This window comes from Mastigoproctus giganteus, chromosome 7 (assembly GCF_048544385.1).
Source record: "Mastigoproctus giganteus isolate SK-2022 chromosome 7, ASM4854438v1, whole genome shotgun sequence".
NCBI lineage: Eukaryota > Metazoa > Arthropoda > Arachnida > Uropygi > Thelyphonidae > Mastigoproctus > Mastigoproctus giganteus.
In genome coordinates this window covers 180,670,170-180,685,869 of record NC_143581.1, presented here as the reverse complement: position 1 = coordinate 180,685,869, position 15,700 = coordinate 180,670,170, and the positions used below count along the sequence as shown (strand labels likewise).

Genomic DNA, 15,700 nt, shown 5'->3' with positions numbered 1-15,700 from the left:
GACTGAGACTGTGAAGATTCTTAGCTTGGGAGAGCTGTCAGCAATCTTATGAAAGATGGAATTTTGTGCTTTCAGTTGTTCGTTCTCCTACAGGAGTGTGTGTGGACCATTTTCTCCATGGTACTCCAGGCTTTGGATAGCTTGAGAAAGGACTACGTGGAGATACTGGCTTGCTCGCTAGCGAGGATAAGCATGACCCTTCAACGTAGACATATCATATCAAGATACAATCTAGCCACCAAAGGGGATGGTGAGGATGATACAGGTTCTGAAGTAACTCTGTCTCTCTTTGTTGGCGGAGTGGGCTTACTGATCTTTTTAAAAAGTTTCCCGATCTTGGCCTTTTTTTTTTTTTTTTGAGAAAACAGTTTGGACCTTACCCTGGGGCCCTGGGGGAGGGAACCCCCATGTCAGAAGTGACAGGATCATCCATGGAAGCAGATTACAAGTGGGTCAAAGCAGCAGGATCCATATGCGATGCATTCTTTAGTTTTCGCTGTATGTTTCCTGAACTCCGGGGGGCCTGAGGGCTTTCATCACGAAGATCTGCAGTTGGTTCAGCATTGGTCGTGGTGCAGTCGGCCCCATCCGGGAAGTTTTCATCCACACTAGCAGCATGGGTATGATACTGAAACATAGGTCTGGAATGATGCTTTTTTTTGGACCTATTCTTCAGGGTTTGGAGGGATTGTTTTTTCCCACTTGACTGATCTTCCTCCGATCAAGGCAAATTGTCAGGTTCCAGAGCGCTCGGCATGATAATGATTGGAAAGTCTCGCTCTCTTAGTATTGCGGTCAGGTCAGCAGCAGGTAAGGAGAAGGTCAGTCTAACAATGACACCTGGTGACCACTTCGAGGTCAGCGGAGCTGCAGGAATGTTCAAATACGCGAAAGTCACTCACAAAACAGACATAAACAGTCAGCACCCATCCCCAGTCAAGGTTGCCTTGATACTTTCGTGGTGGCCAATGACAGAGTGACCACACTCTCTAGTGCTATGTCTATGGTGGTGACATGACACATAGACAATAGCGCCAGATAAGAACAAAAGCGGAGAGCTTTTGTTCTTATCTGGCGCTATTGTCTATCTCAGCGGAGAGCTCTAAAAATCAAAAATAAACTTACACTTATGGTAGTCCACATGACAAGGAATCCATTGGTGCAAAATTTAAAATAAAACTCATCATTAAAACCAAATTTTTAAAGCAAAAATCAGGAGCAGTGAACACATTCGACTAAACGAGTAGGCAGACGACAATGCGCTGGGGGAACTGAACAGTTTGGATCTTGGAGGACTTTATCGAGGTGTACATTCCAAGTTTTTGATAGTGCCTGTAATCTGATACCAGAGGCTGAATTGCGCTGGGTTTATTTCTATAGAACATTTTAAACTGTGGATCAACAAGTATTGGCTAAATGGAATGGGTAAGCATGCTTTGAATTTTAGCTGCATAATTCAGAAGTAACACCTTTCTTTTGAGACAGAGTGGAACTTCATGGGCTTCAATATAGACTTTGTATTGGAGATGTTCTATATGCACCTCAGGATTGCTACATCAGGAATGTAGCAATCCTGAGGGCAGAATGTTGAATAGGAGCAAGGCACCTTAGCATGCTCTCCCTAGCAGTCATACATCAGGGCACCATAATCAAGATGAGACTTAATTAGAGTCCTATACAAGTGAAATAATGTATAACAGTCTGCACCCCATGTTGTAGAAGAAAGAACTCTGAATATGTTCATTTTTTTCTGGCAAGTAGTATACATATATTTGACATGTTCTAAGGAATTAAGTTTGCTGTCAAAAATCATCAGGCCAAGGAGGTGAATACTTTTCATAACTGATATAGGATGGTTTGTTAAGTGTAGCTCTCGGTTAGGATGCATCTTTTGTTTGTTACAGAAATGAATTACACTAGATTTCTGATGTGATAATTGGTATACATTCTGCATCATCCAAAGCTCAATATTGTTAAGTGAAATTTGTAGTTGCCTTTCAATGAAGTTCATATTTTGTGAACTGCAGGAAACAGTCAGATCATCAGCATAGAGGTATCAGTTTACAGGGTTGGGTATACATTTGGTTATATTATTTAGTCTTATTGCAAATAAGGTAGGACTGAGCCTTGTGGGACTTTTATATAATTTGTGAGAGGACTTGCCGATAGCAGACTTGAAAAGTTTTACGCTAAAGGAAGTTTTGTATGAAATATGGTAAGTGGCCTCTCATGAAGATCTTTCAGGATGCCAAAATGCCAAGTGGTGTCAAAGACCTTCTCTACGTCAAGGCATACCATAACGAGATGCTTGTTTCGGATAAATGCATTTCTGATGTTTGTTTCAGCTTTGACCATGAGATCCAGGGATGATCGATTTTTTCTGAAACCAAATTGGTTATCAGAGATTAGATATTGTGAATCAAGATAATTCAGTTGGCAGTGTATCATTTTTTTCAGGGTTTTACTCAAGCAGCTGGTAAGAGAAATAGGGATGCCTCTGTAGCCAGGTGGGCAGGAGCAGCAGTGCGTATCACACGCTTCTTGATTAGACCAGGGTTCGAGCCCGTGACAACCCTGGTCTTTCTGCATCCTCCGTGAATACGGAGGATGCAGAAAGGTCAGGGAATGACCACCGCATATCCCCGGAGCAATATGGCCTTAGTTGCTAATGCTCCTAAAAACTAAATAACAACAAGAGAAATAGGTCTGTAGTTGTGAGGGATAGTGATCTTGCCTTGTTTTGAGAACTGCCAGTATATAGGAGTGATGTGGAGAATAAATGTTCAATGAAAATACAATTGTAGAAAGTCAGCAGCAAGGATAACCATCTGTTATCTAAGTGTTCAAGTATTATATAATATATTATGTAATAATATAGATGCCATATATTCTTTGTGGTATGTATGGCATGTTGAAGTTCAGGCATAGTAAGTAGCTGACTGTATAGTAAAGATGTGGTTTTGAAGTTCAGTTGAGATTTTTCAGGCAAAGCTTTAATCTTCTGAAATGACGGGTCATGTGCGGTTGAGGCAGACAACTGTGAGAATAGACCCTAGGGCATTTGCAATTCTGCAGGAGTACACAGCTCTGGTCCAATTCAGTTGAAAATTGGAGAGGATAAAGGAGGAAATTTGCCATTTAGTTGTTTTATTTTTCTTCATATTATTCTAGAATCTGTTTTTATTAATTGAATTTGCAAATCAGACATAATCAGACAAATAGGAGTCTCTTTTTGCTTTCTTCCTGATGTGGTGAGCCTTGACTCTGAGTTTCTTATAATTTATGAGATTACTGGTAGCAGGATGTTTGTGGAATATATTCCACACTTGGTTTTTTCCATTTCTGGCTTTTACAATTCTCGTTCCACCAATTTATGGATCTGCAGAAGCTTGACTGTGACTGTGGGATGGCAATAGATGCAGCCGCTAGGATTTGTTTGGTAACATGGTTGGTGACTATGTCAATTGGATGAGATTTGATGATCTGATTATCAAAGGACACATGTCAAGTGTACTTTGCCCAATCTGCCTTGGAAAATCTCCATTTTATGTGGTTTTCTGAAGTTACAGAGTGTGAAGTTTGAATTTTATAGATTAGTGGATAGTGATCACTGTTGAGTGGATCATCAACAGTTGTCCATTCAGTACAAGGAAAGAGGATCGGAGAGCAGATAGACAGATCTATTGAAGAGGCTCCTGTTAGGAGACGGATGTAAGTTGGTGAACCAGTATTTAGAATCGTTAAATTTTGCCTGTCAATGAGTTGGCCTCGTCCATCTGCATTAGGAGAGCCCACAATAGATAGTGTCCACTGAAGTCGGCCAATAAACAAAAAGGGATTGGCAACTGCAGAATTAAATCTTCAAGTTCATGAATGGCACAAGGCTGACTGGGTGGTAGATAGCTTGAAACAATTGTTATAGTGACGCATATTGCTATTTGCACAACAACAGCTTCAATAGGGGTTTGCAAAGGAATATGTCTGCAAGGGACTCACGAATCTATGAGAATGGCTACCCCACAGTGAGCATTATTTGTAATGAGTCTATCTTGTCGGAATATAATTTTTTATCGAGAGAGAAAGCTGAGGAGTTAAATACGTCTCCTGTAAACAGATGCAAACCGTTTACAGGAGACGCTTAATTATTTCATGGTTGTCATCAATATTGCTATGAAAGCCTCTGAAATTCCATTGGATTACATTGTTCATTGTTTAGATTTAGACGAGGGAGCTGAGTCTGTCTGTTTTTTAAAAGTCTGTTTGGCACGGTCAATTTTAATTTTCTCTCTTTTTGGGAAAATTGGTCTCGTGTCTATTTCATCTTCTGGATGAATCTCCAGAAGGGTTTCAGTTTCACCTTGACTGGGAATTTCATTGGTATCCATAACGAAGGAATCAATTGGCTGTTTGATAACAGAACCTGCCTTCTCTGCTTGAACGGGTCTTACAGGAGCTGCATGGGCAGCAGATGGTATGGTGACTGGTGCTTTGTTAGCTTTGCTTGAAATCTGTTGCTTTGAGGATTGTGGTACAGAAGAGAGCAAGGATCGAGCCCATTCCAAAATGGAGGTGTTTAGTGGAATTGATGTATCAGTTTGGACTGATACTGAAAGAAATTTTTTAGAGGCTTCAGCATATGTATGTCTAGGCATCTGTAGTTGTATTTGCTTTCATGCTTCTGGGAATGAGACTTTTTTTCCTATTTTATATTTCTAGATTTTTTTTCTCGTATTTCCACTGTTCACAAATTTTATAGAAAGCCGGATGGTTGCCTTTACAACTGGGACAAAGCAAAGACTGTGCATTACAGTCAGCTTGGGATTGTTTGGACATACCGGGTCACCTTGACAGACTGTTTCTGAGTGTCCAAATTTCTGACACTTATAACATCTTATTGGGTTTGGAATATATGGGTGAATGTGACAATGCAAATACCCTGCTTTCACTGATGAAGGTAGGTTGGGTGAGCTGAATGTTAGTATGATGCTGTGAGTCAGAATGAGCTTGCCAATTTTTTCATCATAATTCTTTTGGCCTGTGTGACTTTCTGATCCTGCAGTTCCTGAACAATGTCTTCCTCTGAGACATTCATTAGGTCCCATTCTGAAATTAGGCCTTTAGAGGTGACATGATGGGACACCTTAACTGGAAATCCACCAAATGAGGCAAGTCTGAGTAGAAACTCAGTGTTTAAAGCTTGTGGTCTCTACAAGCAGGTCACCAGATTTCAGTCATTGCACAATTTTCGGGGAACCAGCTACACTCTCAAGACATTTTTGTATGAGAAATGGTGATAGATTGCCTAAGGGCTGGTTTGTTTGTGAATGTAGAATCAGAAAACTTGGGTGTTCTATCTGAGGAGCATCCGTCCTCAGTCTCTTAGGATCGAATGAGTCACTAGTGGGTTCAATGCATATCTACAGAATTCGGATTTGCAGTCTTAATTGGTGGAAACTTGTAGCAATCCATGTTTTACTCCTTTTGGCCCTGGGGGTTTGTTTACCACCCAGGTTTCCGGCTTCGTCACGGGGAGGCAGGAGCAGTGACGCAAGGTGACCAATTGTTGTTGTTGTTTGGTTTTTTTTAGGAGCATTAACAACTAAGGCCATAATGCTCCGGGGATATGCGGTGGTCATTCCCTGACCTTTCTGCATCCTCTGTATTTGGTGGGCATGGGCTCGAACCTCGGTCTAATCAAGAAGCGTGTGCTATGCACTGCTGCTCCTGCCCACCTGGCTACTGAGGCGCCACACGGTGACCAAACGGCTGAGTTATTATTTAGTACTGTTAGAAAAGAAACAGAAAGACTGCTTTCCTTTCTGGGTCTTTGCCTACTTCTTGTAGTCGAAAGTGCTACACTAATTTATAAATAAAGAAAACAGTAGTTGGAACAAAATATAATCTATTCAAAGGCTCTTTGGAAATAACACTCTTTTGGAATGCACAGAAATCACTTGGTCACAGAACACTTGGCACCTGAGGCCATGACCACAAATGAGGTCATGGTCCTTGAGGTTGTCACAGACATTTTCTCAGATATGCGAGACAAGCTGTACTTGCTACTTGTGAGTCTAAAACGCTGATGGAACTGATATTCGGGTGACACTCAAGTCAAGTGGACCAATTTCAGTGAAGTCCAGATGGTCTGTGACAGTCAAATCTTCTGCTTGCACCTTCACGATGGTGGGACTGTTAGTAATCCTGGGTATAACCTCCATGCACGAGAACACTGTGGGTGACCACCCAGGTGTGAGCCAATGTAAGCAGGGGTTGAGGTGTGGCGCCTGTACCACATGGAGGAATGCCCGACCCTCTGTTACCAGGCAATACTAGGTGGTAGATGACTCTCATCAACCGGTGCAATACAACCACTTTGCTTATTGGAGCCTTGAAGTGTTGGAACCCATGTTTAGTCTCCAGAGCTCAGGTCCGGTCAACCCTTCCCCATCTGTTGTTGTTGTTATTTGGTTTTTAGGAGCATTAGCAACTAAAGCCATATTGCTCCGGGGATATGCGGTGGTCATTCCCTGACCTTTAGGTATCCTCTGTATTTGGTGGTCACGGGCTTGAAACCCGGTCTAAACAAGAAGCGTGTGCTACGCACTGCTGCTCCTGCCCACCTAGCTACGGAGGTGCCCTTCCCCATCTCTTCTATCATGCAGTATAACTGATGATTTTTGAGATTATGATGGACATCATGGCAGGATCCAATCTTGCTTACATTTCGAGGATACAGGTCTAAAACGTATTCGCAGTCTGGCCGCTAGTTAGTATACCGGACCGAAAACCTATTGGTAACTCTAGGAGGCTTCCGGATAAGCTAGTATATACTCTTTCTACCTCTACTCTGCCAGATAGTGACTGAAGGGAGTCCAAGTAGTGTGTATGTGGTGGGAATTGCTGAGTCCACGTTATGTCAAGGATCTGGATATATTCTTACCATGTCTACACCATATGCAAAAATTTCATGTGTGTGGATGTGGAAGCTGAAGCCCAGCCCTGAGAAACATACATCTCTAAAGGATGAATCATCCTATAAATGTATATGATGGAAATTGCAGAGTCCCAAGCAAGAAGTAAATGCTGCCTTGTTATCAATCTCAATTATGTATTTTGATATGAAGGGCTTTAAGATGTTTGTGGAACTGCAGCTTTGGTTCAAATATCACTCCTAGATCTGTGCTGTGGTAGATGCTCAGGATTAAAGAGTTGTTCGGCATCACTTTTTTTTTTTTTTTTTTTTTTGTTAGTTGTTGGTGCATCGGCTTCTGTGGCCATAATGCACCTCCCAAGGTTTCTGTACTACTCTGATCCAAGCCTGAGGCAGGATTCAAACCCGCAACCTTTGGGTTACCAGGCAGGCACTTTACCCACCCGGCTAGCCCAGTCGGCTCGGCATTATTGGAATATGCTGAACTGGCTTCAGTGAGAAGATCATCATTGCAGATTTTGAAGGATTTATTTCCATATCAATGTTTAACAAATAGTGAACAAGATGCAGCAGTTTTAAACTGTTGGCATCAGTGATCTGTTGGTGGTTATCTGTTAAGTGGACTTCTGTTAAAATTTTTAAATCATATTCATAGCAGAGTATGTCTGATCTGTTGGTGGTGGTGAAGAGTAAGCCAGAAGTATGCTACCTTGTGCGACTTCAGTGGTTACTTTTAGTAAATAACTTTTAATAAAAAATGAATATAAATTGCTTTGTTTAGAACATTTCATTTTTTTTTCATTATGGATAATTAGATCATTCACTAATTTTCATATCTATTCATTGTTTATGTTCACACACAATTCTAATAATACCACATGCCCTCTAAACAGGTCAAAATCCTTCCCTTTTTAAATTTCTGCATACGGCCTTGCTACAAATGTCCTTTATTAAAAAATAAAAGCACAATCAATGTAAAGTTAGAAAAATTTACCAATATTCCTGAAGGGAAAACCTGCATAAATAACAAACAAACTTCAATAAAACCTTCTTATGCATATACTTAAACAACTGCCAAGTGAAAGAGTGGTATGCATCAACAACAAAAAATTTCCATTGTCACTCAGTCAAAAAACTAAATACTACTGTTGCTGAAGCAGTTATGAAAGTAATTTCAAGTATCACAAAACATTTTGTTGAGTTTATTCATATATGAAACTACATATGCTACTTGTCAAAATTACCTATGGAGTCTTTTTGGTGGAGTATTAATTTTTTTTATTTTCTTCCACCCGCCCCTCTCTCTCAATTCACTTACAAAACAAAAATAAACACAATCAGCACCCCTTCCCAGTCAAGGTTGCCTTAATACTTCCATGGTGGCCAATGACAGAGTGACCTGTCAATGGCAGCATCTCTAAGTTTAACAATTTTATTGCCTCACTAAGTAATGTGCAACAGGGCAACTGCATCAGACAGTCTATGGAGTGTCGACATTTTATGTTAGCAGTGGGCAGCATATTATTCTAACTTCTCTGCCAGTAACCTGTAGCCAAAAAGAGTCTAATTAGTGCTACTATTACTGTAATAACTGTGACCACTTCACTGCAAATGCCACTGACCTATGAAAATGTATGAGTCACCAACAGTGAACATGTTAATCCCATATTTTACCCTTCAAACAATCTCAAGTTTTCAGTCGACTAGGTTAAAAATAAAAAAAAGTGTCTGCATCTATATTGGCGATTGTCTACTTTGGAGAAATTGTTTAACATATCATTCCTAATACTTCTGGCCAGGACCCAAGCCCACAACATGTCCTTTTTTTAAAGAGATGTCTGTTAAGGGACACTTCAATGTACGTATGTATGTGTATATATATAGCATTACATTGCATGACGTAACAGCATTTGCTGTGACTTTTTATTGTCATTTGTTTACATTAACAAATTGAACTTTTAATTACATTTTTAACAATTAGAACTACCTTTTAGTCATTATAAATGTTTACAGATATAAATAAGTTCAGTTGTTAGTTATTAATAGTAATTCAAATGTGCTTCTCTAAAACTGTAAAACCACTAGATATAACTCTCTAAAATGTGGAATCTTCAACCCCCCATGGGTGCTGGATTTAAAGAAAGAGTTTACTACATTAAATAAACATAGTTTATGTTTATTTATCAACTAATGTGTCATATTAGAGAAGAATGTTGCATATCATAATTGGCTTGTTTCTAATTCTTCAGTTTCATTTTCTGCCTACACCAAAGCACGCAACAATTGTAAAGTAGTTATTAATCAGTCCAAACTAGAGTTTGAACAGGCTAGAGTAGAAAACTTGCTTCTTGCCCTAATGGTAGCCAAGCATTTTGGACCCTTGCCAAAGCAATTGGCCGCAACTTTTGCCCATCTCTGCTCCTACCTCTGTCCAAACCAGATGGTTCTGTTGTCACTTCAGCCAAGGATAAAGCTGACCTGCTAGCATCCCGTTTTTCTTCCAACTCATATATTAATGATCTTGGTAAAACACCTCCCACCATTCCCAACACACTCCATTCAATGCCTCCTGTAGTCTTCCGTCAAAAGGATTTTGCCAAATCTTGATGCTAAGAAAGCTCCAGGTCCCGATGGTATTTCTCCACTTGTTCTCAAAACCTGTGCTCCTGAACGTACTCCTCTTCTTTGCTGCCTTTTTTCACTTTCTTATTCCAAAGGTGTTTTTCCTTCTGCTTGGAAATTTGTCCACATCCAGCCAGTTCCTAAAAAGGGTGACAAATCCCTCCCATCCAATTACTTCTACTCTTTCTAAAGTAATGGAGAAATCAACCGCCAACTCTTAAACTACCTAGAAACCTTTCGTCTGATCAATGATCGTCAGTATGGATTCCGTCAATGTCGATCCACTGGTGATGTTCTGGCTTATGTTACCCATTTATGGACTAATTCAAAGGCTCGGTGAAACACAAGTAGTTGCTCTTGACATCTCAAAGGCTTTCGTTCGTGTTTGGCATAAAGGTCTTCTAAACAAACTTCCATCTTATGGTTTGCCAACTATTTTTAGTAATTGGTTATCCAGTTTTCTCTCTGATCGCTCACTGAGGGTGATGGTAGATGGCTCTCTGTCTTCTAACTTCTCCACTAATGTCGGTGTACCCCAAGGTTCAGTCTTTCCCCCACTCTTTTCCTCTTGTATATTAATGACCTTCTTCCATTGACTGGAAATCCTATCCATAGTTTTGCTGATGATAGCACATTGCATTCCACTTTCCAATTTGAGAAACCTTGCCCTGTTGAATCAGCTTCAACTTCCCGAAAATCTGCTACCAATTCCTTAAATGCCGATCTTCAGGCAATTCTCCAGTGGGACAAAGACTTAGTTGATTTAAACCTTCTAAAACTCGGTCTTGTCTTATATCTCGCAAAAAGGATTCTTCTGCTCCTATGCTTATCTTTAGTGGCACTCCGATTTCTAGGCAAAATGATATATCTCTTTTGGGGATTACCCTGACTTCTAATCTCTCTTGGCACAAGCACATTACAAATATTGCTTCCTCTGCATCTAAAAAACTTGGTTTTCTCTTTCGCTCTCGGTGTTACTTTTCTTCCAAACAGCTGCTCACTCTGTATAAATCGCAAATCCGCCCTGTCATGGAATATTGTTCTCACATCTGGGGTGGTCCCCCCAAAACCTCTCTCAGGCTTCTTGATTCCATTCAGAAGAGGGCAGTTAGATTAATTAATGATTCATCTCTAACAAAGTCCCTCCACTCGCTCTCTCATAGACGTACTGTTTCTGCTGCATGCCTCTTCTACAGATACTTCCATGGGCACTGTTCTTCTGAATTGGCTTCTCTAATTCCCGCTCTCTCTTTTAAAACAGTCCAAACACGTGCCGCCACCAGCCAACATCCATTTACGGTCCAACTTCAATCTCACAGAACCAACTTTTCATCTTCCTCATTTATTCATTCAACTGCCATTTTCTGGAACAACCTTCCTTCATCTGTATTTCCTGAAAATTACAGTCTACAGAAGTTCAAGTCCAATGTCAACGAATATCTTCTTTTGTCATCTCAACCTCCAACCCAAGCACGGTACTAAGTACTATAGGTTCTAATACCTCTCGTGTTTGGGGTTTACATAAAAAAAAAAAAAATAATAAATAAATAAAAATAAATAAATATTAGATACTTTTATACCACATATGAAAATTGTTATGAACTGCAACCAAACAATTAAATATGCAAATTAAAAAATTATGAAACTGCAAAATGAAACAAAAAAAAAAAATAGAGAACGAGAGAGAACCCAGAATTACCAACTATAGTCAGTACTCACACAGGAAAACACAGCGGCATGGAAAATTCTGGAGAACCACAGTGACAACATGATCATAGGACATCTGTGAAAATCCCAAAATGTTTGTATTTCTGTCATGGCCTGCTTATTAGAAGCAAAGCAATCATGGATACCTCTGATGAAAATAACAAAGATAGCATTTAATATGGTTAAACTCTGTAACAAGAAAACAACTCAAGCAAACTAAAAGACAAAAATGCAAATTTCACTCTCAATCAGAACAAACTGATGGGTCTAAACATTATGCAAATATGCAAAATAAAAGCTTACTAGCTCATAATAAAAAGCTAGTAATTAAATTAAGAAATTAAATTGACCAATTTCTCGTAATTAAAAAAAATTGAAATGGCAAATTATAACTTCACGCAAATAACTCTCAAACTGGAAATAAAAAAATGCAACTAAATTAACAAATTAAATAAGAATAGGAGTACCCATATCAAAGAGTGTTAAATGCAAAGGTGAGAGTTAGTTGAAAAACTCAAGGAAAACAATTATAAACAGGCTGTGTGCTGCCTGTGTAAAAGTTAAATTGAGATAAGATAAATGGTTTCAGATAGCACCTCTCAAGTACTACTTGTTGCAGTTAGCAGCAATTTTCATATGTGGTGTAAAAATGTCTTATTTGAAACTTCACTAAGTTGATTTAGTCTTTTTTTTTTTTTTTCTCCAGGTTGAATGCTCTTAGTTATTCAAGAAGAGATAATTTATTTTAATTTCTATCTTGATTTTTATTATCAGTTAGTAAGATTTCACTTAGTATATTTGCATTACATTGAAGCCTACCAACTGGCTCTGATCAACAGTGAAATTTACATTTTGTCTTTTAGTTTACTTCAGCTGTTTCCCAATTACAGGTGTTAAATTATATCTAAGTATGTTTTAGTTCAATATGTCTTCGCAGGTTGCATAAGGGCATCCATGGTTGCTTTGCTCGTAATAAGCAGGCTATGACAGAAATGCAAACATTTGGGAATTTTAAATTGTCTCAGTGGGTCCCCAAAGCTCTTCTGTGATTTTCTTTTAATATGTTGAATGGCTGAATTCACTTATGGTTGGTACAAGATAGAGTATCCACCTCTTCTTTCAGGCACAAGTTACATCTTATCCTTGTAGGATCCCATGCCACTGTTCTTCCCTGCGTGAGTACTGGCTCTTGCTTGTTAATTCTGGTTTTTATTTTTCATTTTGCAGTTCCAGAGTTTTTTAATTTGTCAATTTAAATGCTTTGCTGCAAGGCAGTTGACACTTCTCAAGTAACAAGATGGAGTTAGCGGCATCTTCATATGTGGCATAAGGGTGTCTAATTTGAAATATCATGGTCTCTGATACCGCCAAACGGTTGGTGTATTACAGCAATACCGCCAAATGGTTGCTGTATTAATACAGCAATATGGTTGCCATATTTGAATTCAGCAATCTCAAATCTACAAGAATCACCCTGAATTTTAACAGGGAGAGAAATGTTTTTTTTTTTTGCCGACCAGCATAAAATCTAATAAGCTTTTAGCATATGTTCTTGCCAAAAACCCTACGCTTACTGAGAATTAACAGCAAGTTTCTCTGTTCAAGTAAATCACAAGGCCAGCATTTTTCAAAGAAGTCTTTAATATAATATTAATGAGTAACTTACATCATTATTTAATTGTATTTTTCATACCCCATTCCAGTATTCTGCTGTTCCTGGAATAAAATTTGTCACATAATTTGTAAATTCCAAATTTAAGTTTGAATAAATATAAAAATATATAATAAATTTTATGCACAGTATAATACCTTTGCTACTAAATCCTTCTGGTCTGTGCTAGCTGTTAGGGCTAATTTACTAATAAAATCTGGCTTTACCTTCTGGAAGAAAAAGTAATTATTATGTCAAATGCATTAATAACATCTCTCAAATGAAGAAATGATGGTGAAATAGTTCTAACACTAAGAAATTTAAAAATTCAACTGTATTAACTGCCTGGAAAATACCCTACCACAAATAAAATATTAAAAACAATAACTAATAAGTGAACATCTTGATAAAACATTGAGTGTGAAATACTATCTATTATCACTGCAGAAAATTTTTCTTTTCTACAGGCAAAAACAGCAAAATGTGAAGTTTAAAATTAAAAGCACAAAGGATCTTAATCTGTTAATCTGTGCGCAAGTTAATCTATGTCACTATTAAAGTTCTTAAATTAAACCAAATGAAAAAAATCATGTAGAGGGAGCATAGAGTTGATAAGCAGGGTATAGAACACAACATTGAATTTCACATACTGTTGCTATTTTTCTAAGCAAACATCTCCATTACTCAATGGTAGTTTTGGTTTGACTTTTACTAATTTTTCCATCAGAATTCTATGAAAATAATAATCTTATCAAAGTTAACTTTATAAAGGTTAATCTTATCAAGGTTAACTTTATAAAACTCATGAAGTTATTGTAATTCTAGATACTGTGAAAAATCTATCTCTATATTAAGTCATGCACAGATTGGTTATGTCTGATAAGTTTTTACTATTACAAAAAATGTGAAGCGCCATGAATGGCAAACAGTTGCCTAAATAATTCTATGTTGTTACACTCTACTCATACAAAAAAGCAGCAAGCTTTTTTTTTTTTTTTTTGTTATCTACACAGTCCAGTGAGAAACTTAGGCAATTGGAAGGCACTTATTTTTAAGTTTCACAATTTTCCAACATTATTGTACAGGTACCACTGGCATCATTGGTTTGGTTTTTTTTTTTTTTTTTTGTTTAAAATCAGGGAAAGTAGCAGCAGCTTCTTTTATGAATTCTTTAAAGTTGTGGAAAGGAATGTCTCTACAGTTTGTCTTCATGTTTACTCTTAAGCCTAAAATACAAACTAACAAAAGTTAATTATAATTGAGTTTGCACAATTTACTCTTTATAAATTAAATTGAAACTGCAAATCAAATCATGTAATGTAACTGAGCCTACATGCAAAAAATTGTCATACATATCTCATATGGCTAATTTTAAATGGAATGGCCTGACACTGTGCATCAATCAGTTTGATTATATGGATATCCATACACATGAGCGATGTTTTGTGGTCCAGTGGGCCAATCGGCCAATCGCAGGTAGAGGCAGCAAAGCCTGATAAAGGCAAATGAGAACCAATGGATGATAATCTCCCTATTCTGTTTGGCAGTTAGGTACACATATCAGAATGAACTGCCAGAAGACATAAGAAAGTTATTATTAAACAGCTCCCTTTTACCTTTTCTTTTTTTCTTTTTTTTTTTATTATTAAGGGAAGTATGATAATGTCTACAGTATCGGTTAAAGGAATGTACCAAATTCTTAACTTATGACTATGTCCCTTTATCAAAATTAAATAAGATAAAAGTGTTTCTTTAAACTTTAAAAAGCCAGCTGGAGTCCCATATCCTATGCACAGGTTGAGAGCACTGTCTCTAAGTTTAAATTAATATCTAAGCCAGTGGTTTTCAACCTTTTTTTAATAACAGCACCCTTAAGTAATTTATTTTATTTTACGGCATCCCTACTCAATTTTCTGCCTGTTACACCAGATTCTCCCTCTGCATATATATATATATATATGATAGTTATTACAATAATATAATTATAAAAATTACATTTCATAATACAAATATTTATACAATATATAATAATTTTATTCTTGATATAGAGGTACTAAGTAAACATCAATTATAGATCACCACAAAATTAAAAAGATACTGTACACCTTTTTATAATGAAATAAATTTTAAAAAAAAATAAATAAATAAGTTTAGTAACTTAAACCCAAATTACGTGGCACCCCTAAAATGTTGTTGCGGCACTCTAAGGTGCCGCGGCACCCCGGTTGAAAACCACTGATCTAAGCTATCAAATGTAATTGTTCTCTGTGTTTGCAATAATTAGAGTTAGTTACTCTAATACTATAACTAAGACCATGCAAGAATACAAAACACATAACTAATTAAGATTGAAAGAGCGATAAAGCTCAATAGGTCCTACTAATGTTATTATTATAAACTATAAAAAGAAACCTCATACCTTTATGTAGGAACAGAATTCAGTATGCAAGACTCTCATTAGAAGGATTATGTGATTATATAATTATACGAATAAATGTTCCATATTTAATATTAAATAACATCAATTAAGAAAATTACATTAAAATTATATAAGTAAATACTTATTAAAAAAATTGTCATGCATTCAATTCACATTCCCAACATAATGCATCAGGAAAAGCCAGAAGTCGACCACCATCAACACCCCTAAAAAACCAAACCAATACTGCATTTTAACATGAGAACTGAAAATAATTAAAATACAGGTAGTTCTCGACTTTACAAGTTAATTCGTTCCTAGCACGTGCTCGTAAAGCGGAAATTTATTTGCCATAGACATAATGTTAAAA

General features: G+C 37.5%; 1 protein-coding gene across 4 annotated transcripts in view; it reads right to left on the bottom strand.

Annotated features, from left to right (window-relative positions):
* Window positions 1-15,700, bottom strand: part of Rlb1 (lysine-rich basic protein Rlb1) — an 81,635-nt gene that overhangs the window by 18,408 nt on the left and 47,527 nt on the right. For all 4 annotated transcript variants that reach the window (XM_090377995.1, XM_090377997.1, XM_090377996.1 and 1 more), the window contains exon 4: window positions 13,070-13,141. In XM_090377995.1, coding sequence (XP_090234121.1) covers window positions 13,070-13,141 — 72 coding nt within the window. The remainder of the gene's footprint in view (window positions 1-13,069; window positions 13,142-15,700) is intronic.